This window comes from Tamandua tetradactyla, chromosome 6 (genome assembly GCF_023851605.1).
Source record: "Tamandua tetradactyla isolate mTamTet1 chromosome 6, mTamTet1.pri, whole genome shotgun sequence".
Classification (NCBI taxonomy): Eukaryota; Metazoa; Chordata; class Mammalia; order Pilosa; family Myrmecophagidae; genus Tamandua; species Tamandua tetradactyla.
In genome coordinates, this window is record NC_135332.1 from 58,749,954 (window position 1) to 58,776,325 (window position 26,372).

Genomic DNA, 26,372 nt, shown 5'->3' on the forward strand with positions numbered 1-26,372 from the left:
AATCAATTTAGGTGGAACTGACATCTTAACTACATTTGTTCTTCTAGTCCATGAACACAGTATGCGCTTCCATTTATTTAGGTTTTCTGTTATTTCTTTTAGCAATTTCTTATAGTTTTCTTTGTATAGGTCATTTGTATCCTTAGTTAAATTTATTTCTAAATATTTTATTCTTTTGGTTGCAGTTATAAATGGAATATTTTTCTTGATTTCCCTTTCATATTGCTCATTACTAGTGTATAGAAACACTACAGATTTTTGAGCATTGATCTTGTAACCTGCCACTTTGCTGTACTCATTTATCAGCTCTAGTATTTTTGCTGTGGGTTTTTTGGGGTTTTTAAACATATAGTATCATATCATCTGCAAACAGTGATAGTTTTACTTCTTCCTTTCCAATTTTGATGCCTTGTATTTCTTTTCCTTGTCCAATTGCTCTGGCTAGAACTCCCAATACAAAGTTGAATAACAATGGTGACAGTGGACATCCTTGTCTTGTTCCTGATCTTAGGGGGAAAGTTTTCAGTTTTTTCCCATTGAGGATGATGTTAACTGTGGGTTTTACATATATTCCCTTTATCATGTTGAGGAAGTTCCCTTCTATTCCTATCCTTTGAAGTGTTTTCAACAAGAAAGGATGTCGAATTTTGTCAAAGGCATTTTCTGCATCAGTTGAGAAGATCATGTGATTTTTCTGCTTTGATTTGTTGATACGGTGTATTACAATACATTTTTTATGTTGGACCATCCTTGCATATCTTGGTCATGGTGCATAATTCTTTTAATGTGCTGCTGGATTTGATCTGCAAGAATTTTGTTGAGGATTTTTGCATCTATATTCATTAGAGAGATTGGTCTGTAATTTCCTTTTCTTGTAGTATCTTTGACTGGCTTTGGTATGAGGATGATGTTGGCTTTGTAGAATGAGTTAGGTAGCTTTCCCTCTTCTTCAGTTTTTTTGAAGAGTTTGAGCAGGATTGGTACTAATTATTTCTTGAATGTTTGGTCGAATTCACATGTGAAGCCATCTGGTCCTGGACTTTTCTTTTTTGGGAGCAGCTTAATGACTAATTCAATTTCTTTACTTGTGATTGGTTTGTTGAGGTCATCTATTTCTTCTCAAGCCAATGTTGGCTGTTCATGCCTTTCTAGCAAGCTGTCCATTTCATCTATGTTGTCTAGTTTATTAGCGTAAAGTTATTCATAGTATCCTCTTATTACCTCCTTTATTTCTGTAGGTTCAGTGGTTATGTCTCCTCTTCCATTTCTGATTTTATTTATTTGCATCCTCTCTCTTTTTTTTTTTTGTCAAACTCACTAAGGGCCTATCAAACTTATTGATTTTCTCATAGAACCAACTTCTGGTTTTGTTGATTTTCTCAATTGTTTTCATGTTCTCAATTTCATTTATTTCTGCTCTAATCTTCGTTATTTCTTTCCTTTTGTTTGCTTTGGGGTTAGTTTGCTGTTCTTTCTCTAGTTCTTCCTCTAGTTCTTCCAAGTGAACAGTTAATTACTCGATTTCTGATCTTTCTTCTTTTTTGATATAGGCATTTAGGACAATAAATTTCCCTCTTAAACACTGCCTTTGCTGTATCCCATAGATTTTGATATGTTGTGTTTTCATTTTCATTTGTCTTGAGATATTTGCTGATTTCTCTTGTAATTTCTTCCTTGACTCACTGGTTGTTTAAGAGTGTGCTATTGAGCCTCTGTATGTTTGTGAATTTTCTGGCACTCTGCCTATTATTGATCTCCAACTTCATTCCTTTATGATCTGAGAAAATGTTTTGTATGATTTCAATCTTTTTAAATTTATTGAGACTTGCTTTGTGACCCAGCATATGGTCTACCCTTGAGAATAATCCATGAGCAGTTGAGGAAAAGGTATATCCTGCTGTTGTGGAGTGTAATGTTCTATAAATGTCTGTTAAGTCTAGTTCGTTTATTTTATTATTCAAATTATCTGTTTCTTTATTGATCCTCTGACTAGGTGTTCTGTTCATTGATGAGAGCAGAGAACCAAAGTCTCCAACTATTATGGTAGATGTGTCTATTTCACTTTACAGTGTTTGCCTCATGTATTTTGGAGCACTCTGGCTCGGAGTGTAAATATTTATGATTGTTATGTCTTCTTGTTGAATTGTTCCTTTTATTAATACATAGTGTCCTTCTTTGTCTCTTTTAATTGCTTTATATTTGAAGTCTAATTTTTTTGGTATTAGTATAGCTATTCCTGCTCTTTTCTGATTGTTGTTTGCATGAAATATTTTTTCCCAACTTTTCACTTTCAACCTATGTTTATTCTTGGGTCTAGAATGCATCTCCTGTAGACAGCATATAAATAGTCTTGTTTTTTTAATCCATTCTGCCAGTCTGTGTCTTTTGATTGGGGAATTTAATCCACTAACATTTAGTGTTATTACTGTAAGAGTAGTACTTTCTTCTACCATTTTTCCTTTTGTATTTCACATGTCATATCTAATTTTTCTTTTTACCTTTACTGAAAGTCTTCATGTCTATACTCTTCTCCACACCTCTCTCTTCTGTCTTTTTCTATCTGTCTCTAGTGGTCCCTTTATTATTTCTTGCAGACTCGGTCTCTTGGTCACAAATTCTCTCAGTAATTTTTTTGTCTGAAAATGTTTTAATTTCCCCCTTATTTTTGAAGGACACATTTGCTGGATATGGAATTCTTGGTTGGCAGTTTTTCTCTTTTAGTATCTTATACATACCATACCACTGTTGTTCTAGTTTGCTAGCTGCCAGAATGCAACACACCAGAAATGGATTGGCTTTTTTTTTTCTGCTCTTAGATATCCTAATTTTTTTACATGGGCAGGCACAGGTATCCTAATTTTTCATTCAGAAACCAGATAATAAATTGACAGGCCTTATAAGTTTCTCAGGGAAGGGATGAATGCATTGAATTACATTGTTTTGTGGTCTGTTCCTAATGTGCCAGATATGAAAATTTCCTACTTCCTCCACTGAGATGTTATTTACCTTCAGCTATTAAAGGAAGAACATCTCTCAGGCATTAAACCTGTCACTTTTGTAATGCTCATTAGAAACTTTTAATTTGTTTCTTGGGAATTGAGAACAGGGAATTTTGTAAAAATTAGTCTCAACTGTACAATCATGCAGTGTCATTGAAACTACAGGTGAAACACTAATTGCAGTCAAGTGGGGAGTGGAAGCAACAGAATTACAAACCTATATCTCAGTGTCTGGTTTATTCTCTCCCAAACAAAAATAGGCATGATGACCATCACACTGACCCTACCATTCTAGTAACAGGATGGATTTGGGTATTTTCAATTTTAATCTGAGAAGAGTCTAAATGGAAAAGAGATGTATTAACATTTAAGTCTTTATGTCTAGAAAGAGATTCTTTTGGGACAGCCTTGTCACTTACAAAGCCACAAAGGAAGAGAAATAATTCTTAAATCTGAGATTGGACTATTGAAGTTCAAAATACAAAAAAAAAAAAAGAAAACTCTGACTATTGTGCCAAATACTGCAATTGGTATTATTAACATATATGAATTCTATGACTCTTAGAGCATTTTGGTGTGAGTATTTCACTGAGAGAAGAGAGAAAGTAGAGGTTCTAGACCCTACAACAATCACTAAGTGTCCCTATTATACTTATAAATTTTTTTTTTTGGCTTTTTAAAAGGGGAATTTAATAAATTCTAGTTTACAGTTCTAAGGCCGAGAAAATGTCCCAATTAAAACAAGTCTATAGAAATGTCCAATCAAAGGCATCCAGGGAAAGATACCTTGGTTCAAGAAGGACGATGAAGTTCAGGGTTCCTCTCTCATCTGGAAGGGCACATGGCGAACATGGCATCATCTGTAGCTTCCTCTCCTGGCTTCCTGGTTTTTTTTTTTTATTAATTAAAAAAAAATTAACTAACAACATTTAGAAATCATTCCATTCTACATATGCAATCAGTAATTCTTAATATCATCACATAGATGTATGATCATCATTTCTTAGTACATTTGCATCGATTTAGAAAAAGAAATAGCAAGACAACAGAAAAAGAAATAAAATAATAATATAGAGGAAAAAATAAAAATAAAAAATACAAAAAAATATATATATAAAAAAACAAAAACAGAACAAACAAACAAAAAAAAACTATAGCTCAGATGCAGCTTCATTCAGTGTTTTAACATAATTACATTGCAATTAGGTAGTATTGTGCCTAATCTAATTACCACAACTGCCTTCTCACTTCCATGGTTTCTGCTGAGAAATGTATGCATGGTCTTACTGGGCTTCCCTTGTGTGGTAGTTAGATTTAGTTGTTAACTTTGGCCAGGTGAAGGCACCTAGTTCTGTGGCTGTGGACATGAGCCAATGGTACGTGAACCTCATCTGCTGCTGATTACATCTGCAGTCAGCTAGAAGACGTGCCTGCTGCAATGAATGACGTCTGATTTAATTGGCTGGTGCTTAAATGAAAGAGTGCAACATAGCACAGCCCAAGCAGCTCGGCATACCTCATCTCAGCACTCGCAGCTCAGCCCAGGCCTTTGGAGGTGCAGAAAGGAATCACCCCAGGGAAAGTTGTTGGAACCCAGAGGCCTGGAGAGAAGACCAGCAGAGATCACCCTGTGCCTTCCCGCATAAGAAAGAACCTCAGTTGAAAGTTAGCTGCCTTTCCTCTGAAGAACTAATGAAATAAATCCCCTTTTATTAAAAGCCAATCTGTCTCTGGTGTGTTGCATTCCAGCCACTAGCAAACTAGAACACCTTGTATGTGATGGATAGCTTTTCTTTTGCGGCTTTCAAAATTCTCTCTTTCTCTTTGACATCTGACATTCTGATTAGTAAGTGTCTTGGAGCATGTCTATTTGGATCTATTCTCTTTGGGGTATGCTGCACTTTTTGGATCTGTAATTTTGTCTTTCCTAAGAGTTGGGAAATTTTCAGTGGTCATTTCCTCCATTAGTTTCTCTCCTCCTTCTCCCTTCTCTTCTCCTTTTGAGACACACACAACATGTATATTCATGTGCTTCATGTTGTCATTCAATTCCCTGAGTCCCTGCACATATTTTTCCATTCTTTTCACTATTTTTCTTTTGCTTCTCAGATTTCAGATGTCCTGTCCTTCAGTTCACTAATCCTGTCTTCTGCCCTTTGAAATCTAACATCCTAGGTTTTCATTGTTTTTTTTTTTCATTTCTTCTACTGTGCCTTTCATTCCCTTAAGTTCTGTGGTTTGTTTTTTCAGACTTTCGATTTCTTCTTTGAGGAAATACTCCCTCACTTCATTGGTTTGATTTCTGATGAGATTTTTAATATCTGTTTGAACATTCTGAATTAATTATTTCAACTCCTGTATCTTATTTGAATTGTTGGTGTTTCTTTGACTGGGTCATATCGTCAATTTTCCTAGTATGATTTGTTATTTTTTCCTGGTGCTTAGACATTTAATTTCCTTAATTAGTTTATTCTGGAGATTGTTTTCATTTTTTTTACATAAGATTTTCTTGCTGGATGACTTTGTTGTCTATCTGTTCTTTGACATTCAGTTCAGCTTATTCTAGATCTCTAGCATAGGTTTTGTTTAGCAGATCAGAATTGTTCAGTTCTTGTTTTCTTGTTTCTTGTCCTGCCTGTAGGGTGCCTTTTTTTCTTTTCCTTAGGAGGGTCTACTTAGGTATTATAGACCCCAGTCAGATTTTCCCAGACCAGACTGGCCTCTTCTCAGGAGGAAAGAGTTGCTGTATCAGTTTTGCCTGAGGGTGAGGCCCAGCAAGTTGAAAGACTTTTCTGTGAAACCTCTAGACTCTGTTTTTCTTATCCTGCTCAGTATTTGACACTTGTCTGCCTGCAGGTCCCACCAGCAAGTGATGCGGCACCTTTAACTTTAGCAGACTCTCCCTGCTGGAGGCGTGGTGGAGATACCAGAGAGGTTTTAGGATGGCTTTAATTGGTTCAATTTTCCAAACCCTGGAATCTGAATTCCTTGAGGAAGGGATTCCACCTGAGCTGGGCCCCACCCCTCTCCTGGGGAAGGCACAGCCTTTAGGGAGTTACTTCCTTTCACCTGGCCAGTTTCTTTGTCTCTCAGACAAGCTTAATTCTGCCCTTGCCTGGGGTAGTTGGAGCCTGAGAAGCCTTGCAGTTGTATCCAAAGAGTAGTTAAGCCATAGAAACACAGCCACAAGAAAAAAAAATCCTTTTCAGAGCAGGACTTTGTAACTCGGGTTTGCCAATCAAGAGCTTAAGTTGGTACATTGCTCTATGTATCTCCAGGTCCTATGTGCCTCCTCCTTTCCTTCAGGGCCCAGACCCTTTCAAGTATTTTGTGCTGCTGATCCAAAAAAAAAACTCTGTTTTTTTTGTTTTGTTTTGTTTTTTCTTTTTCTTTTTCCATCAGCCCTGCCCATTCTGTGCCAGGGCAAAAAACCAGCAACCTCAGTTTTCACTTGAGGTTCAGCTGAGCTGGGGGCCTATTTTTAGTAGTCAGAATTTGTTAATTAATTCCACAATTGGAGTTTGGCTGCCCTCAGCCCCTGCTGCTGGTGAAGTCTCTTTCGTTTCCCCTCTGGGAAGCAGCCTGTGGGGAAGGAGTTCTGGCCACTGCAGCTTGGGGAACTCATGGTTCTGGAGGGGCTCACAGCCCCAGCTGGTGCAGACTGGGGTGCCCTGTGTGTCTGGTCACTGACGTGGCTCCAGCAGTTGTTCTGTACTGTTCCTGGTATTTATTAGCTGCTCTGGAGGTTGAACTAAATCCCACACCTTGCTAAGCCGCCATCTTGGATCTTCTCCTCTGTTCATTTTTTCAGCCTTTTTTCCCTCTCTGTAGTTGAGTTTAGAACTTTAGTTTCTATTGTCTACTTTTCAAGTTCACTGATCTTTTTTATGTGGTATTTGATCTTCTATTAAACCCACTCAGTGAATTTTTCATGTAGGTATTGTATATTTGAGCTTTAAAAGTTCCATTTGTTTTTTAATATATCGCCTCATTGTATTCATGTTTCCATACCATATTTATAATCACCATTTTAAGCCTTGTCTGTCAATTCCTTTATCTCTATCAATTCTTTTTTCTTAGTACTTTTATTGAGAAAGCATTACACATACATTCCATACATGGTGTACAATCAGTGGCTCACAATATCACACACAGTAGTATATTCGTCACCATACTCATTTTTTAGAACATTTGCTTTATTTCAGAAAAAGAAATAAAGAGAAAAAAGAAAAAACTTATACACACCATACCCCTTACCCCTCCCTGTCATTGACCAATAGTACTTCCATCTCCCCAACTCATTTTACCCTTTGTCCCACCTATTATTTATTTATGTATCTTAATTCATATCTTTTTTTTTACTCATCTGTCCATACCCTGGATAAAAGGAGCATCGGACACAAGGTTTTCACAATCACACAATCACATCGTAAAAGTTGTATCTTTATACCGTCTTCAAAAATCAAGATTAGGGCAGGCCCCGGTGGCTCAGCAGGCAGAGTTCTCGCCTACCATGCCAGAGACCCGGGTTTGATTCCTGGTGCCTGCCCATGTGGGGAAAAAAAAAATTAAGGCTACTGGAACACAGTTCAACAGTGTCAGGTGCTTACCTTCAGTCACTCAATACTCCATAAACTAAAAAGGGATATCTGTATAACATGTAAGAATAACCTCTAGGAAAATCTCTTGGCTCTGAAATCTCTCAGCCACTGAAACTTTATTTTGCCTCATTTCTTTCTTCTCCTCTTCGGCCAAGAAGGCTTTCTCAGTCCCTTGATGCCAGGTCCCTGCTCATTTCGGGATTTCTGTCCCACATTGCCAGGGATATTTACAGCCCTGGGAGACATGTAGAAGGGAGGGCAATGAGTTCACCTGCTAAGTTGGCTTAGAGAGAGAGAGGCCACTCTGTCAATTCTTGACTGACTTTTCTTCTGTTATGGGTTATATTTTCCTGCTTCATCTATTTAGTAATTTTTTATTAGATGTTGTACATTTGAGTGTTGTCTTATTGAGGTATGTATTTTTGTATTATTTTGTAATTTAATTTTTTCTACAAATTTTATTGAGATATATTCACATACCATGCAATCCATCCAAAGTATACAGTGTTTCAGTGTCATCACCTAGTTGTGCAATCATCCTCTTGCTCAATCCTAAACCATTTTCACTTCTCCAAAAAGAAAAAATAACAGATAGATATAAAAAAAAGAAAATACCAAATACCCCATGCTCCTTATCCCTTGCTATTACTGACCTTAGTATTGGTGGGGTACACTTGTTACTAAGATATTATTGTTAACTATAGTCTGTAGCTTGCAATAGGTACTTTTCCCCCATATACCGATCTATTATTAATTCTTTGTACAAGTGTCATACATTTGTACTAGTTCATGAAAAAAATTTATATTTGTAATGTTAATCTTAAACAACATCCACCTCAAAGTTTACTGTGTTATATAATTCCAGTTTAAACCTCTAGTTTCCTTCTGTTGACATACATGACTAACAATCACTTTGAACCCAATTCACCTACAGTTCAAATCTCAAAAAAGAGCTACCACCACATCTATCCATTTCCAAGCATTTAAGTTAAATAGGGTAGGCATTTTGTTGTCTTCTTTTAAGAAGTTTAGGCTTTGTTCTGGTAGGCAATGAAGTTACTTGCAGATCAGTTTGACCCGTGGGAAGCTTTTTTTTGACGTTTCTGAGGGCAGGGGTAAAGTTGCTTTTACTTTAAAGGGATCGTTTAGCTTTACTGTTAAGGCATGACCTTTCTGGGGTATCTACTGAATGTCACAGTTGTTCTTGAGGTCTCTCTACTCTGATTTTGGAACTTTAGTGTCTCCTGGGTCTGCGCAAACTCCAGTAGTTGTTGGGTTTATAGCTCTCTTGTAGGTGTTCTTTCCTTGGTTGTTCTTTGCCTGGCCTTGTGGAGTATTGTCCTACTTATGTGCAGCTTGAAAAGACTCAAGGAGATCTCTACACTGACTTACAGAATCCCATTACTCTCCCTGAAAATTCCAGTAATCTCAGTCTCCATAAACTCTGATTTCTGTCTCTTCAACTCAGGAGGATGGTTGTGCTCGTCTCAGATCTCTCCTCCTTTGATGTGGTCTGTGCAACATTTCTCTGGGTATAAAGGTCTGTTTGTTTCCCTTTTTTCCCCAGGGATCAGGCTCCTGCATTGTAGTTGTCTAATTTCTGAGAACAGTCATTTCATGTGTTTTATCCAGTAAGTTAGCAGAACAAATTAGAGAATGAAATATCTCAATAGACTGTCAATATATAGGACAATCCTTATGTCACTTCTCATGTTCATGGGCCCATTGTAGCTTTACTAAGATTTGGTCTTAAATTTGACTAACTTCAAGACAACCCTGAAAATGCTATATGTAATGTCCCACAATATATTTATATTTAGCTCAAATTATGGGTTTCATAATTTAGTGGATATGATAATTAATGATGGGTTATCCACTACGGGAGTGGATAGATCTGGGTGGGGCGAAGAGGTGTATACCTAAGCTACAATGGTTAGTTATAAAATCTGGACCTATTTTTTGAAAAGGAGAGTGCCAGTTTTCAAGTGTCAGTTTCCTCACTGAAAAAGTTCCAAGTATCCTCAAAATTGTTGACCTTCCCTTTGAAGGTGAGAGCTGCATACATACAAACTACTTACCAACATGGACCGTGTAATAATCGTTATTTTAAGCTCCATATACTTAACCCAGTTGTATTGATCAATACTTTTGGCAGTAAAACAAAAACAAAAACAACAACAAACATTATCAGCAAAGATCACATAAACGGATTCATGTTCACTGATTAAGGTAGAAATGAATAAAGTATTCCCACCGTGAGGTGTCTCATGTTGGAGCGAAGCCATACGACATTTCAACTGCTTATTCTTGGTTAGCCATCAGCAAGTCTATGACTTTCCATGTGAGTATTACTTATTAATTCCTTCAATAGATAAAAGTAGATTAGAGAGAAAACAAAGACTAGAAAAAAAGGGAAGACTTCTCTTTTTGGCCATATTGCAAACTAGATAATCTGAAAATTCTCCTGGTACAAAACATTGAAAAATGGCAAAAGGAAATTAGCCAGCAACCTTTAAATGCATAGCTAAGCTTTCAAGAAAGTAAGGGAAATCTTCAGGAATCAAACTTGAAGATGGACTGAAAACTAGGACACAGAGCTCTCTCTCTGGCAGCCTTGGTGGTGGGAGTGATCAAGAGTTTTCCTTATTAAAATAATGAATTGAATTTTAATAGTCACGTAGGAGAGGATATGAGGTCTTGGGCCCTCTTGAGGCAGGAACTGGAACTAAGAACCCGCCCCCGCCCTCCAAACTGAGGCCTTTGAAAGATTGTATCCTCAATTAAAGAGTAAATGGAAAACATGACCACATAGGTCAAAGCAAGTATCAACAAATACAAAATAATGACTAGCATGTTTTCTGATTAAAATGCAATTAAAATCAGTGACAAAAAGACAACTGAAATCTCCATATATTTTAACATTTAAACATTTAACATTTAACATTTAAAAATGTTAAAATTAGGCAATGTCTTAAACTTAGGCAATGTCAATGAAAATGGGATGCATTTAAGAGAAAAATACATAAAGTAATCATTACAAAGCTATGTGAGTGGTCACACAATATTTAAAGATATAATCTGTGGCAATAACAACATAGAAGGAGAGGGACAGAGCTGTAGGGGAGCAAAGATTATATATTCTGTTGAAGCCAAAGTGGTATTAATTGAAACTAGATTGTTTTAAATTTAAGAGGTTAACTGTAATCCTCAGGGTAACCACTAAGAAAATAATTTTAAAAGTACTTTAAAGAAAATGAGAAATTAATCAAAAGAGTAAATTAAATAAACAAGCACAAAAGAAGACAATAATGGAAGAATTGAACCAAAAAAATGACATATAGAAAATAGCAAAATGACAGAAGTTCTTCCTTATCAGTAATTACTTTAAATGCAAATGTATTAAATTCTCAAATTAAAAGGCAGAGGTTGGTAGAATTAATAAGAAGATCTAACTATATACTGTATACAAGAGATTCAGTTTAGACCCATAAACACAAATAGATTAAAAATAAAGGATGGAAAATAATCCATGAAATCAGTAACCAAAAGAGAGCGAGGATGACTATATAATATTAGAAGAAAGCTACTTTAAGACAAAAAATTGTTACAAGAGGCAAAGAAAACAATATATTTTGATAAAAGGGTCAATCCATCTATAAGATGTAACAATTATAACCATGCATGCACATAATAACAGGACCCAAAATACATGAAGCAAACACAAACATAATTGAAGGGAGAAATAGTTTTACAATAATAATTGGAGACTTTAATACCCCACTTTCAAAAATGGATAAAACATTTAGACAGAAGATAAATAAGGAAACAGCAGACTTTGCTATTATGTCTAAACTTTATAAACTGTTTAGACATAATAGCAGAATATTTCTCAAGTGCCCATGGAATAATCTCCAGGATAAACCATGTTTTAAGACACAAAACGTGTATCAATAAATTTTAAAAGATTGAAATCCTATAAAGCATTTTCTCAGATCATAAGGGAATGAAACTAGAAATCCATAACAGAAGGGAAACTGGAAAAGTCACAAATATGTGAATGTGAAACAACACACTCTTAACAAACCATTGGATCAGAAAAGAAATCAAAAGGGAAATTAGAAAATACTTTGAGATGAATGAAAATGAAAACACTACATGCTATATTTGATGGAATGCAGTGAAAGCAGTATTCAGAGAATAAACCTTCTGAGGGCAATGATAATGTTCTAATTCTTGGCAGGGGTTTTAGTTGTTACACAAGTGTATGCATTTGTCAAAACTTAGTGAATATAGCTCCAACCACAATAGAATGAAACTAGAAATCAATAACAAGGAAAACTGAAAAATTCACAAATGTGTGGAAATTAAACAACACTCTTTAACAACCAATTGATCAAACAAGAAATCACTAGGGAAATTAGAAAATACCTTAAGACAAATGAAAACACCAAAACAATGTACCAAAACCGGTGGGATTACAGCAAAGGAGTGCTCAGAGGGAAATTTATAGCTGTTAATACTTATATTAAACAGGAAGAAAGATCTCAAATCAGTAAGCTAACCTTACACATGGAGGAACTAGAGAAAATAGAGTAAACTAAATCCAAAGTGAGTAAATGGCAGGACATAATAAAATTAGAGTGGAGATAAATGAAATGAAGAATAATTTGTTCTTGGGAATAAAATCGACAAACCTTTGGCAAGATCAACAAAGAAAACAGAGAGAAGATGCAAATGACTAAAATCAGAAATGGAAGTGAGACATTGCCACAGACCTTACAGAAATAAAAAGGATTATAAGGGGATATTATCAACAATTATATGTAAACAAACTGGAAAACCTAGATGAAATGACTAAATTCCTAGAAACATGCAGATTACTCAAGAAGAAAGAGAAAATCTCAGCAGACCCATAACAAGTTGTGCTAGTTTGAATCTGTTGTGTACCCCAGAAAAGCCAAGTTCTTTAATCCTCATTCAATATTGCTGCTCAAACTCTTGCTGGGTGGGATCATTTTTTATTGTTTCCATGGAGATGTGACCCGCCAATTGTGGGTGGTAACTGTGGATTAGATGGTTTCCATTGGAACTGTGTCTCTACACATTCAAGGTGGGGTTGCTCACTGGAGCCCTTTAAAAGGGAACCATTTTGGAAAAAGCTCAGAGCCAACAGAGTCCTCATAGTCAGAGACCTTTGGAGATGTGGAAGGAAGGCACCCTTGGGGAAGACTTATGAAATGAGGAGAGAAAGCTAACAGATGTCACCGGGTGGCTTCCCAGCTGAGAGAGTTGTCCCAGAACCCAAAGACCCCAGCAGACACCAGCCACGTGACTTCCCAGCTGACAAGAGCTGTCTGGATCAGCCTTTCTTGAGTGAAGATAACTGTTCTTGGTGCCTTAATTTGGACATTTACACAGCTTTTTAAAAGGCCATTCTATTTCTTGTATATTGCATTCCAGTAGCTTACAAACTAAAACACAAGTAAAGAAATTAAATCAGTGTCATGGTTAGGTTCAGGTGTCAACTTGGCCAGGTGGTGGCACCCGTTTGTTTGGTTGGGCAAGTGCTGGCCTGGCTGATACTATGAAGACATTTCATAGAATTAAATCATGATCATGTTGGCTGCATCCACAGCTGACTGCATTTGTAATCAGCCAAGGGGAGTGTCTTCTGCAAGGAGTGATGCTTAATCTAATCACTGGAAACTTTTTAAGGAGGATTCAGAAGAGACGGACTCTCTTCCTTCCTCGGCCGGCAAGGCTCTCTTCCTGCTTCGGCCGGCAAGCCTCTCCTGTGGAGTTCATCCAGACCCTCCATCGGAGTTATCACCTTCACAGCCTGCCCTACAGATTTTGGACTCTACATTCCCACAGTAACGTGAGACACTTTTATAAATTTTGTATCTACAGATATTTCCTGTTGATCCTGTTTCTCTAGAGAACCCTAACTAATACAATCAGTAATAAAAAACTTCCTGGATAGAAAAATCCGAGACCAGATGGTTTCCCTGATGAATTTTTCTTAACATTCAAAGAAAGAATTAACACCAATCCTGCTCAAACTCTGTAAAGAATTGAAGAGGGGAAGATGGCGGCTTAGTAAGACGCGTGGGTCTTAGTTCCTCCTCCAGAAAAGCAACTAAAGAAACAGAAACAATACGAAACAGCTCCCGGAGCCACGACAGAGACCAAAAAGACAGCGTACCCCATTCTGGAACGGCTGAACGGGCAGGGAGAATCCGCTGCGGTGAGATACCCGAGGGGTGCACGTTTTCCCGGCCGGGGCGGCTGGCGACTGGGGTCCCCTCCATGCACGTGGCTCCCCGGTCTGACTGGGAACGTTGGATAGCGGGGCCCTCCCGCCACGATTGGCGTCTTGGGCCAGCTGGGCAATTTGGACCGGCACTCCCTCAAGCCGCGGCGGCTGGCGACCCCCCCCTCCACTCGCGGTTTCCCAGGCTGACTGCGAGATTCGGATTGGCAAGTTAAAGGAGCCACAGCATCTTTTACTGGTGGGACCCGCAGACAGACGAGCGCCACGAGCGCCACCTACTGGGCAGGAAAAGAAAAACAGAGCCCAGAGATTTCACAGAAAAACCTTTCAGCCAGCCGGGTCCCACACCCAGGGAAATCTGATCAAATGCCCAGACACCAGCAGAAAATAATGGATGACGCTCGGAAAATTGAAGATATGGCCCAGTCAAAGGAACAAACCAATAGTTCAAATGAGATACAGGAGCTGAGACAACTAATGCTGAATATACGAACAGAAATGGAAAAACTCTTCAAAAACCAAATCAATAAATTGAGGGAGGACATGAAGAAGACATGGGCTGAACAAAAAGAAGAAATAGAATATCTGAAAAAACAAATCACAGAACTTATGGGAGTGAAGGACAAAGAAGAAAAAATGGAAAAAACAATGGATACCTACAATGGTAGATCTAAAGAGACAGAAGCTACAATTAGTGAACTGGAGGATGGAACATCTGAATTCCAAAAAGAAACAGAAACTATAGGGAAAAGAATGGAAAAACTTGAGCAGGGGATCAGGGAACTGAATGACAATATGAAGCGCACAAATATACGTGTTGTGGGTGTCCCAGAAGGAGAAGAGAAGGGAAAAGGAGGAGAAAAACTAATGGAAGAAATTATCACTGAAAATTTCCCAACTTTTATGAAAGACCTAAATTTACAGATCCAGGAAGTGCAGTGTACCCCAAAGAGAATAGACCCAAATAGGCGTTCTCCAAGACACTTACTAGTTAGAATGTCAGCGGTCAAAGAGAAAGAGAGGATCTTGAAAGCAGCAAGAGAAAAACAATCTGTCACATACAAGGGAAACCCAATAAGACTATGTGTAGATTTCTCAGCAGAAACCATGGAAGCTAGAAGACAGTGGGATGATATATTTAAAATACTAAAAGAGAAAAACTGCCAACCAAGACTCCTATATCCAGCAAAATTGTCCTTCAAAAATGAAGGAGAAATTAAAACATTTATAGACAAAAAGTCACTGAGAGAATTTGTGACCAAGAGACCAGCTCTGCAAGAAATACTAAAGGGAGCACTAGAGTCAGATACGAAAAGACAGAAGAGAGAGGTATGGAGTAAAGTGTAGAAAGAAGGAAAATCAGATATGATATATATAATACAAAAGCCAAAATGGTAGAGGAAAATATTATCCAAACAGTAATAACACTAAAAGTTAATGGACTGAATTTTCCAATCAAAAGACATAGAATGGCAGAATGGATTACGACCCAGCAATACCACTGCTAGGTATCTACTCAAAGGACTTAAGGGCAAAGACACAGATGGACATTTGTACACCAGTGTTTATAGCAGCATTATCTACAATTGCAAAGAAATGGAAACAGCCAAAATGTCCATCAACAGACGAGTGGCTAAACAAACTGTGGCGTATACCTACGATGGAATATTATGCAGCTTTAAGACAGACTAAACTTATGAAGCATGTAATAATATGGATGGACCTAGAGAACATTAAGCTGAGTGAGTCTAGCGAAAAACTAAAGGACAAATACTGTATGGTCCCACTGATGTGAACCGACATTCGAGAATCAGCTTGGAATATATCATTGGTAACAGAGACCAGCAGGAGTTAGAAACAGGGTAAGATAATGGGTAATTGGAGCTGAAGGGATACAGACTGTGCAACAGCACTAGATACAAAAACTCAAAAATGGACAGCACAATAATACCTAAGTGTAATGTAATTATGTTGGAACACTGAATGAAGCTGCACCTGAAATATGGCTTTTTGTTTGTTTGTTTGTATCTTTTGTTTTTGTTTTTTTCTTTTTCCTTTATATATATATATATATTTTTATTAGTATTATTATTTTAATCCTCTTCTCTATATTAACATTCTATATCTTTTTCTGCTGTTTTGCTAGTTCTTTTCCTAAATCGATGCAAATGTACTAAGAAATGATGATCATACATCTATGTGATGATACTAAGAATTACTGAGTGCATGTGTAGAATGGAATGATTTCTAAATGTTGTGTTAATTTCTTTTCTTTTTTTTGATTAATAAAAAAAATTAAAAAAAAAAAAGAATTGAAGAGGAAGGAACATTTTCTAACACATTCTTGAAACCAGTATTACCCTAATACAAAAACCGGATAAAGACATCACAAGAAAAGAAAATTACAGACCAATTTCTCTTATGAATGTGATGCAAAAATCCTCAACAAAGTACTAGCAAACTGAATTCAACAGCGCATTAAAAAGATTATACACCATGACTAAGTGGGATTTATCCAGAAATGCAAGGTGGTTCAACATAAGAAAACCAATCAATGTAATATACGAAATTAATAGGATAAAGGAAAAAAGCCACACAGGATCATCTCAGAATCATTTCTATGCAGAAAGGATAGCTGACAGAATCCATTATCCACCCCCCCCCCCTTTTTTTTAAAATAAAAACATTCAAAAACACTTGGAATGTAAGGGAATTTCCTAAACATTAAAGAACATTTCTGAAGATCCCACAGTCAGGATCATACTTCATGGTGAAAGGACTGAATACTTTCCCCTTGAGATCAGGAGCAAGAGAATAATGGCCTCTTTAATCACTTCTATTAACACCATGCTGGTGGTTCTAGCTTCAGTAATTAGGCAAGAAAATAAAATAAAAGGCATCCAGATTGGAGAGAAAGAAGTAGAATTATCTCTATTTGCAGGTGACATGATCTTGTATATAGAATATCCTAAAGAATCCACTAAAAAACTATTAGAGCTAGTAAGTGAATTTAGCAAGGTTGCAGAAATCAAGATCATTATACAAAAATCAATTTACTTCTGTACAGGAACAATGAGCAAACCAAAAATGAATTAAGGAAACAATTCTATTCACAATAGCATCAGAAAGAATAAAACACTTAGGAATTAATTTAACAAAAGAAGTGCCAAACTTATACTCTGAAAACTGCATAACATTGTTGAAAGAAATTAAAGATCTAAATAAATGAAGAGAAATCCCAAGTTCATGGGTTGAAATTATTACAATGACAATATTTCAAAAACTGATCTACAGATTCATAGCAATCCCTATCAAAATCCCAGCTGACTTCTTTAAGGAAACTGACAAGCTGATCCCAGCTGATCATATGGAAATTCCAGGATTCCAAAGTAGCCAAACAATCTTAAAAAACAAGAACAAAGCTGGCTGACTCTCATTTTCCAGTTTCAAAACTCAATACTAAATTATAGCAATTAAGACAGTGTGTCAAGGACAGACATTGATTCTAACGGAATAGGATTCAGAGTCTAGAAATAAACCTTCACATTTGGGATCAATCGATTTTTACAAAGGTTGCAAGAAAATTCAATAGAGAAAGAATAGTCTTTTCAACAAATGGTGATAGGACAAGTGATACCCACGTGCAAAAGAATGAAATTGGACCCCTACCTCATACCATATAAAAATTAATTAAAAATGTATTAAAGACCTAAACATAAACATTAAAATTATAACACTCTTAGCAGAAGGCATAGATGGAAATCTTCATGCCTTTGGAGTAGGCAATGGTTCTTAGATATACCACAAGCAACAAGAGAAAACATTGATAAACTAGACATCATCAAAATTAAGAGCTCTGATGCATCAAAGAAAACTATTGAGAAAGTAAAAAGACATAAATGGGAAAAATTTTTTGCAAATCACATTAGGGATTTAATTATGCCCCCTTCCCTCCCCCACAAAAGACATTTCCAAGTCCAAACCCTGAACCTGTGGGTGTGAGCTCATTTGTAAATGGGGCCTTTGAAGATGTTATTATTAGTTATGGTGTGGACAAACTGAAGGAAGTAGGCCGTAACCCAATATAGCTGAAGAATTCTCCAAAACAGAATTTTGCCACCTCAGATTTAACATTAAAATTCTATTAAATTATTCATATGGGTGTAAAAGGTGCATCCCTCCAATAAAAATCACACCACTAAAATTATGGCTACAAATTGCAATTGCACTAAGCACCCTGAAAAAAAAAAGGGGGTGGATGGGTGAGGGATATGAGAATTACAGAAGGGAAACCTAGTTTAGATCAGGGGTGGAGGAGGGTCAGGGGTCACAGAAGACCTCCGAGGAAGGGACATTTAAACAGATTTCAAGAGTTTTGGGACAAGCCCCGCAAGAGTATGGAAAGTGGTTTGGGGCAGAGAAACTACCCAGGGTGGGACTAGGAGCTTCTCAAAGAGTAAACGGCAAGTGGGAAGATGGTGACTCCGTTAATGGGAAGGAGGAAGGCAAAGGCAAGAGGGGTCGGGGAAGGGGGCATGTGTGTTCTTGGGTGGAAGCCATGGGGAACGAGAGTGACGCGAAGCTCAGGACAGGTTGAGTGGTAGAGGCTGAGACACATCCAGGTTGTGAAAGGTTGGAAATAGGGAAGATATGGGGTCCAGGAACGTGGTTGAACTGGGGCCGGCTGTGGTTAAACCACAAGCATGATAAGATTCCCCCAAAGAAAGCTGCAGAATAAGAAGGCAGAGGGTAGAAAAGGGAGGAAGGGAGAAAGCAATGGTAATGGCATTGTCTATCTCCTTGTGTCTCCTGCGCCAAAGTCACAGCCAAGCGCCGAATAGGTGCTCAGGACATGCTGCTGACGGCGAGCCCTAAGCACGAACGACTCCCGCCATTTAGCCTGGGTCAAGTCCTTAGGCTCTAGGTCGAGTTCCTCTCCGTAAAGGCCACGGCCGCCTGGGTCGGGCGGGCGGCGGAATTGCTGGGGCTCAGCCAGGGTGGCCGAACGGCGCGCGCCCTCCTCCGCAGGGCGTCCGCGCCAGTCCGTTGGAGGGTGAAAACCGTCCAGACTGCGGAGGGCCGTGGTCTAGCCCGCCCGACGATCGCTGGAGCGGGCCGCGGCGGGGAAGCCAGAGGGGACTGCGGGTGGAGGGGATCGCGGCGGGGATCGCAGGGATTGGGGTGAGAGGGACGAAAAAAGTTAGATAAAAAGGAAGGCGAGACTGGAGATTTTCAAACGAGAGATCCGGAGGCCGGTGGAGAGTTTCGTTGGGGATCCCTCCAGCGCCCAGGAAGGGCAGGTGCGGACACGCGAGCGGAGACCCCGCACACTCAAGCTGGTGGAAAGAATGCCCCGCCTTCCCCTGCTCGCAGCCCCGGGGCGCGCAGACGCCGAGGGCAGTGCGGGGAAGGCTTGGAAAGTCTTCTCTGGGGCTCAAGTCATCCCCTAGAGGGCTCGGAAGTCCGCAAACACGGGTGTGGGAGTTGGGGCGGGGGTCTCCCACCACCCTGAGGGTTGGCCTTCCCACGGGAGCGCAGGAGGACCCGCCGTGGGGGCGGAGTTGTCACTGACTCCCTCCTCCGCGCCCCCCCCCCCCCCGCGCCCCGTCCCGGGGACTGCCAGACCCTTCGTAAAGCCGCGGAGCCTCCAGTAGTCTCTCCTTCGCTTCTCCAGCTAGTCTCTCTCGGGCGCCATGGCTTCGGTGCTGACCTATATAAACAAGTTCAAGAACTTCGTGATCTTGTTCTTCACTCCGCTACTGCTGCTACCACTCATCATTATAAACCCGGCAAAGGTCAGTTACGCCTCCGCGCAGCCCGGCGGATCTTGGGCGCCCATTGCCTAGTAGCAGGAACCGAACCCTGGAGGGCGGAGCTGGTGCGCGCAAATTTCCAGGCGGGTATAGCGCACCTATGCCTCCCCCACTTGGAAGCCAGAAAGTCCTGGTCAGTGGTGCCGGGAATACCGAGGGACACAAGGATTTCGGGGTTCATTAATCTCAGGACGCAAGAACCGCCCGGGGAAGCACAGAAACCTCGAAGTGCTTACATATCTTGGGCACAGAGAATGAGGGTTAGTCCCCAGCACAGAATGCCCTTTGGGTCGACGGGGTGCCTAGGCCCAGCTGCTCCCCCCACCCTGCTTCCTGTCTTCCCTTAGGCTGTGGGGACTTCTCCAAGTGTGGCTTTTCAGTCCAGGGATCTATTGAAAGATCATCACTTACGTGGATTCTGAGTGCTCTCTTTGCCACTCTCCAGCCCTCCTTTGAATCTCACTTTCCCCATTTCTGATCCAAGTTTCTTCCCAGTTCTAAAGCCCTGGAAGCCAAATCAGAGCCAAAATTCTGCTCTAGGCTGAAAGGCAGATCACGGTAGGTCTCTTTTGCTGACTGCCTGCTGTGGCTGTGGCAAGAGGTGGGAGATGTTCCCAAAGCTCACGCCTTGGGTGGTAGGATCCTGGGTTGCAGGGAAGCCCCCTTTCATTCCCTGAACTCCTGGTGCTTCTGGGAGGGAGGAAGAGAATGAATGGCTTTGGCCGCAGGGTAAGGGCAGGAGGGGTGTCCTGGTGGCCAGGCTCTGCTGGGCTTCATGCCGGCTATTTGGCAGAGGTTCCCAGCTCTCTGAAGCCTTTTGTAGCTCCCTGGCTGCTCCTTCTTCCTCATTCCCTCTTTAAGTCCTTTCACTCTCAGCCCAGAGAGGAAACCTCATTCCCTGTCTCAGGCAGGTTTGTGAAACAGAGAAGTTCTTCAGGGGATGTTGGGGGTTGTGGGGCAGTCCCGGAGAGATGGGTGCAATGGGGTAACAGGAAGCCAACCTGCAAGAGAACTGGACTTCCACCTTTCGTGAAGTCATGTGATTTTAACCAAGCTCTAGGTCTCTCTAGGCCGTGGTATGCTCATCTGTACGATGTGGCAGGGTGGTTAGGTTCTGACACTTTACGGCTCTGGGTGCTAAAAGGGATTATGCTGATTCCTAGGGTGGTGGAGGCGGGAGGCAAGGAGGAGCCCTTTGGGTGGGCTGAGCACAAACTGTACAGGTCAAGGACAGCAGGTCCAACATTGGTGGCTCTTCAGTTGCTAGGCCAACTATGAACCACCTTATTTCCTCTGTAGAAAGAGATCTGGGACTGTTGTCCATGGGAGGGAGCTAGGCTGAGAGCTGTCATCTTCGTTTGGCTGGTAGGGGATTGCTGTTTCCTGGAATAATTACAGAAGTTTGGCCAGCTTTCCTGTCCCAGGAGAGTGTGACTGAGACCCCATTTCCACTCTGATACACACACACATACACACACACAACACACAGGTGGGCCCTGAGCTGGGACCCTAACTTGGAGTGTGTGAATAACCTGTCCCGGGAATGGGGATCAGGAGAGGAAGAGGTAACACCTATGAAAATAGTTCCAAGGGCTGCCTTAACATGCAGATCAAATGGGGCAGGTACCTGGGAAGCAAGAAGCAAATGTCTTTTGATAAAGGATCCTGTACCCTCCTCACTGCCCTAAATCTAGAAAGCTGTGGTGACCAGGGGTGGGGAAGCAGGATGACACTGAGGGGATTCCCACTGATGACAATATGTGGTTTGGGCAGTCCCTGCCTGCTGCCCTCCTGAGTGTTCAAGGGGTAGGGATGCAGGGATGGTGGCAGCATGTCGAGGCCTCAGGGCTGTCTCTTCAGTTTGTCAGGTGTGCATATGTCGTCATCCTCATGGCCATCTACTGGTGCACAGAAGTTCTCCCTCTGCCTGTCACCTCCCTCATGCCTGCCTGCCTTTTCCCACTCTTCAAGGTTTTGGATTCCAAGAAGGTGAGCAGACCCAGGGGAGCCTGGTGGCTTCTTGGTTCTCCCACTGGCTTTCTCCAGAGCTCTCTCTCTAAGGTGCCTCGGCCTGGGGTTGAACAGGGAAGCTCCCTTTGTGGGTTTTCCCTGGCATGGAGACCTATCACTGGAACCCCCACCTCCATTCTAGGCATTCTAGGCATGCTGTCATTGAAGGCAGCATCTGGCCTGCTCACCTGTCTCTGGGGTCTTGGGTAGTCCAAGCAATGTATGGGTAGAGGGGCTGCCCTGACAGGGCCTCCATCCACTCTCCAGGTGTGTGTGCAGTACATGAAGGACACCAACATGCTGTTCCTAGGTGGCCTCATCGTGGCTGTGGCTGTGGAGCGCTGGAACCTGCATAGGAGGATCGCCCTACGCATGCTCCTCTTTGTGGGGCCTAAACCCCCACAGTAATTATGTCTTCTCTGTCTTCCACATGACTCTGTGTGGGCCCCAGGGCCAGGGTGGGGTGTGTGATTCAGACTAAACTACTATAATAAGGGCTGGCCAAGGGCCTACCTAGTCTTGGCAGGCTGGCCCTGGATGGGACACGTTACAATCCTGGCTGGGAAGATCAGCTGTATGAGTGGTGGTGACTGGTGCATGGTGAGCCTCAGTGGGTCAGGAAGGATGCTCTGAATCCAGAGGAAGCAGTTTAGTAAGGGTCCTTGCATGTTAGGAAGACTTCCCAGAGGTAGGAGCTGCATGTTCCATGGGGGAAAAATGGGTGGTGGCTGGGTCAAGTCATGCCTGATAGGAGAGTTGTGGGGAAGGTAGGCCAGAGGTGGTGGTCCACATACCCAGTTCAGAGGGCGACAAAAAGGTCATCCTTCCAAATCTGGGATGTCTGTTCCTCCTGCAAAGAATCCTCCCCCACATCACTCAGTATCTTAGCTTCTCACCCAGTCCCCAAGATCTTCCCCATAAGTCAGCACATGGGCCTTTTCCAACTAACCAATGGAGTCAATATAATCATAACTCTTGTGTAATGAGTATTGACTATGCCCCAGGAATGATATTGGGAGCTTTATCTGTATCACCTCATTCAATTCTCACCACAATTCTGAGAGTTGAATATTATTCCCCTCCACTACACATGCATTTTATAGATAAGGAATTTGAGGCAGAGAGAGGTTAAATTATTTGTTGATGGGTCACTCCAGAATGAGGCCTAATGGGGATGAGATCTAGTCTGTCTGATAAGAACATGCTCCCTTTAATTGCAAACTTAGGGTATGTCTTTCTTTTGAAGCAATGGGCTCCCTAAGTTATGGTGTACCCCTAGCCCAGCAGCCCTTGGAAAGTAGATGTTGGGTTAGATCCAGCAAATACCTCCTCTGAGGTCCATGTGTCAGGGACTTTGCTAGGCCCTGAGTGGACAATGACTTTGGACCTGCCCTCCAGGCCAGTGAATGCCCTGAGCTCCTTTGGCACCTTGGCCTCTGCCAGAAGAGACAGGGCTTTGCAGTTCTTCTGTCTCCACTACCCATCATGGACTTGATCCCTTCTGGTGATGGGTTTACAATGTCAGATCAAAAGGTATTACATTTTCTAGAAATGTGAGTTTTCAGAAATGTGGACCTAAGGGGCCTCAGAATTCTTGTTCTCAAGACTCCTTTTGAGAGGTCTGGTTTTCTCCATAAGCAGGTGGGAGGCTGCTACAATGGGGTCTTGTTCTGGAGTGTTTTGAGAGCTTTTGCTTCCAATTCCAAGAAGTTTACAGATGGCTTCTCTGTTCCTTTTGGCCTCCTCCTGTGAGATCAGTCTCCTGCTGTCCAGGGCACTGCCTATCCTGGGGTGATCTTTATATTGAGGTCTCTTTGGGACCTTGAAGCATCGTGCACAAGCCATGGGCCTTCTAAGACAACTTGCATTCATGTAAACTGTTGCCATCTCAGTCTTACCCTCCACCCAGCCTTTGTTCTTATGTGTCCATGAGGCCAGCCTGTATGGAAACACCTTGGACCTTGGCGCAATGCAGACTTTCGACTCCTACCCCCCAGGCAAATGAAGGCCTGGAGAGGAGCTTTGAGAGCAGAGATGTTTTAAGCAAAGGGAAAATATTTCTGAATATTGTCTATTGATCTGGACCATTGCGGAGTGGAGGGTGCAAAGTGTGTGTGTGTGGGGGAGTGGGCAGAAGGTCAGCTATGAGGAAGGTCACACTTCCTGAAACCCCCTTGCCCTACCCCTGAAGGTTGACTTGATGTAGTGCTTCTGAACTTAGGAGAGGAGAAGCAGGGTCTGGGGAGGGTGGGAATTTTTATAAAGAGGTGGAAGGTCACCTTCATGTAGGGTTGCTTCAGTGCCCCACTTCTCTGAGCTCACCAGTATCCTGGTCATCTAGATGCCTGTGCTTCCCTAGCTAGACTGAGTGTTCTCTGACCATGACTAAGGCTTCTTGGTGGCTCCAGCAGCCAGCAGAGTAGACATACTGTTTGTGGGAGAGAGATATGAGGGAGAAAGGAAGAAAGAGAAGGAAGGGGAAGGAGAAAGGAAGGGGAAGCACTAAAACTGAATCACCTATTGATGTATCCAGTATAGAATTAGCCCCAGAATCTTGCTCCTGGCCCCTTGTATCCCTACAAGGCAGACCTAGCCCCCACTTGCTCCCTAGTGGCTGGAGGTGGTAGGAGTGGCAGATTCTTGGGCATCCCTCCCTACCCCTTCTTTGCAGGCTGATGCTGGGCTTTATGTGCATCACGGCCTTCCTGTCCATGTGGATCAGCAACACGGCCACCACGGCCATGATGGTGCCCATCGTGGAGGCCATGCTGCAGCAGTTGAATACCAAGAGCACAGTCCCTCAGGTTAAACCAGAGTCTGTGGAGCTCCAGGAAAAGGACAGGACCAACGAGGTCGCAGGTGAGCCCCTGGCCTGGGGGTTATGGGAGTCTACAATGGCAGTCTTTCCCTATGTTGCCAAAAGCTTTGGCCATCTCCTCCTCCCTCCCTGTTTCCTATACTCCTCCTTTAAACAAACAGTTTTAGTTTCCCAGCTGCTAAAACAAATGCTATTCAGCAGGTTGGCTTAACAACAGTAATTTATAGGCTCATGGTTTCAGAGGCTAGAAGGCTTTTGGCTGATCAGCAATCTTTGAGGTTCCTTGGCTTTTCCATCACATGGCAATGCACATGGCAGCATCTTTTCCTTTCTATTCTGGGTTCTGTTGACTTCCAGCATCTGGCTGCTCCCTGTAGCTTCCCCTCTCTAAAGTCCAATTTCCTTTGCTTATAAGGACTTCAGCCATTAAGGCCCACCCTCTTTCAGTGTGGGCACACCTTGACTAATAACATCTTCAGAGGTCCTGTTTACACATGGATTCACAATCAAAGGACCAGGATTGGGACCTGAACATGACTGCTGTGGGGGACATAATTCAATTTCCAACATAGGCATATAAAAATATTTAGAAAATGCTATTTTCATAAGGTTTATGAATGTGATTATTACAGGTAAGTTATATCTTACTTACATTTCCTTCAGTAGAATTTATAACAAGGCCCCACCTAAGTTCCCATCAATCACAGTAATCCACAAATGTTCATTTGATTATTCACTCAGGCATCACCAAGCATCTTTTGAACACCTATCCGATGTCCCTCCCACTTTGTCACTCCTATTCATCCTCAGGGAGGCGTTCTCCTTGAACAAGTCAAACCTCTCTGCTTTTTGGTCCTATAGGTATTGGGGTTGGTTGTCTAATGTTTGCTTCCATGCCAGGCATCGAGCTCGGGCAAGGCAAGGATAGTGTCTGCTTTCTTCATTACTCTATCCCAAGGGCCAACTCAGGGCCCAGTGGCTGATCATCTGGTTGCCAGACCCTCCCTGGCTGTAGCCCTGGGGACACAGAGCTCAATCAGTTACATTCCTAATGCATACTTTCATGGAGTCCATGTGAGGCAAAATAAATAGGACCCTCATACAAAATGCTCTATCTTGGGGAAAGATATGTGAATGCCATAAGCCAGTCACCGGCAGAGCTCAGGAAAGAGAGCAACTTTGCTGGGAGGAGAGGAGGTGTGAGGAGAGATGGAGGAGATGGAGGTGATGAGCTGGAGCAATAACAGCAAGGAAGCAGGAAATATGGGGTATGTGCAGCTGAATTTGGATGGAGTATCAAGGATCCTTTGGGAAGCCATGGGAAGTGACTTTGGCAAGGCATATGGGACCTGTTCTAGTTTGCTAGCTCCTGGAATGCAACACACCAGAGACAGGATGGCTTTTAATAAAAGGGGATTTATTTTGTTAGTTCTTCAGAGGAAAGGCAGCTAACTTTCAACTGAGGTTCTTTCTTACATGGGAAAGCACAGGGTGATCTCTGCTGGACTTCTCTCCAGGCCTCTGGGTTCCAACAACTTTCCCTGGGGTGATTTCTTTCTGCATCTCCAAAGGCCTGGGCTGAGCTGCGAGTGCTGAGATGGGGTATGCTGAGCTGCTTGGGCTGTGCTACGTTGCAATCTCTCATTTAAGCACCAGCCAATTAAATCAAACATCATTCATTACAGCAGGCATGCCTCTTAGCTGACTGCAGATGTAATGAGCAACAGATGAGGTTCACGTGCCATTGGCTCATGTCCAAGCAACAGAACTAGGTACCTTCACCTGGCCAAGTTGACAACTGACTCTAACTCACGGGACCAGAACACAAATTTTAGGGCTGAGGGGAACATGTGAAAG

At 41.6% G+C, this 26,372-nt stretch overlaps 2 protein-coding genes across 5 annotated transcripts in view; one reads left to right on the forward strand and one right to left on the reverse strand.

The window, feature by feature from the left end:
• The window catches only part of SLC13A5 (solute carrier family 13 member 5), an 83,621-nt gene that overhangs the window by 38,768 nt on the left and 18,481 nt on the right, over nt 1–26,372 (forward strand). Inside the window, exons 1-5 of one of the 3 annotated variants that reach the window (XM_077165617.1) lie at nt 18,925–19,174; nt 19,553–19,669; nt 21,548–21,676; nt 21,965–22,101; nt 24,369–24,556. In XM_077165617.1, coding sequence (XP_077021732.1) covers nt 19,568–19,669; nt 21,548–21,676; nt 21,965–22,101; nt 24,369–24,556 — 556 coding nt within the window. In that variant the 5' untranslated portion in view covers nt 18,925–19,174; nt 19,553–19,567. Of the gene's footprint in view, nt 1–18,924; nt 19,175–19,548; nt 19,670–21,547; nt 21,677–21,964; nt 22,102–24,368; nt 24,557–26,372 lie in introns of those variants that run through there. The other 2 variants (XM_077165615.1, XM_077165616.1) reach the window with 2 other exon arrangements.
• Nucleotides 1–26,372, reverse strand: part of C6H17orf100 (chromosome 6 C17orf100 homolog) — a 109,804-nt gene that overhangs the window by 19,382 nt on the left and 64,050 nt on the right. The window lies entirely within an intron of this gene.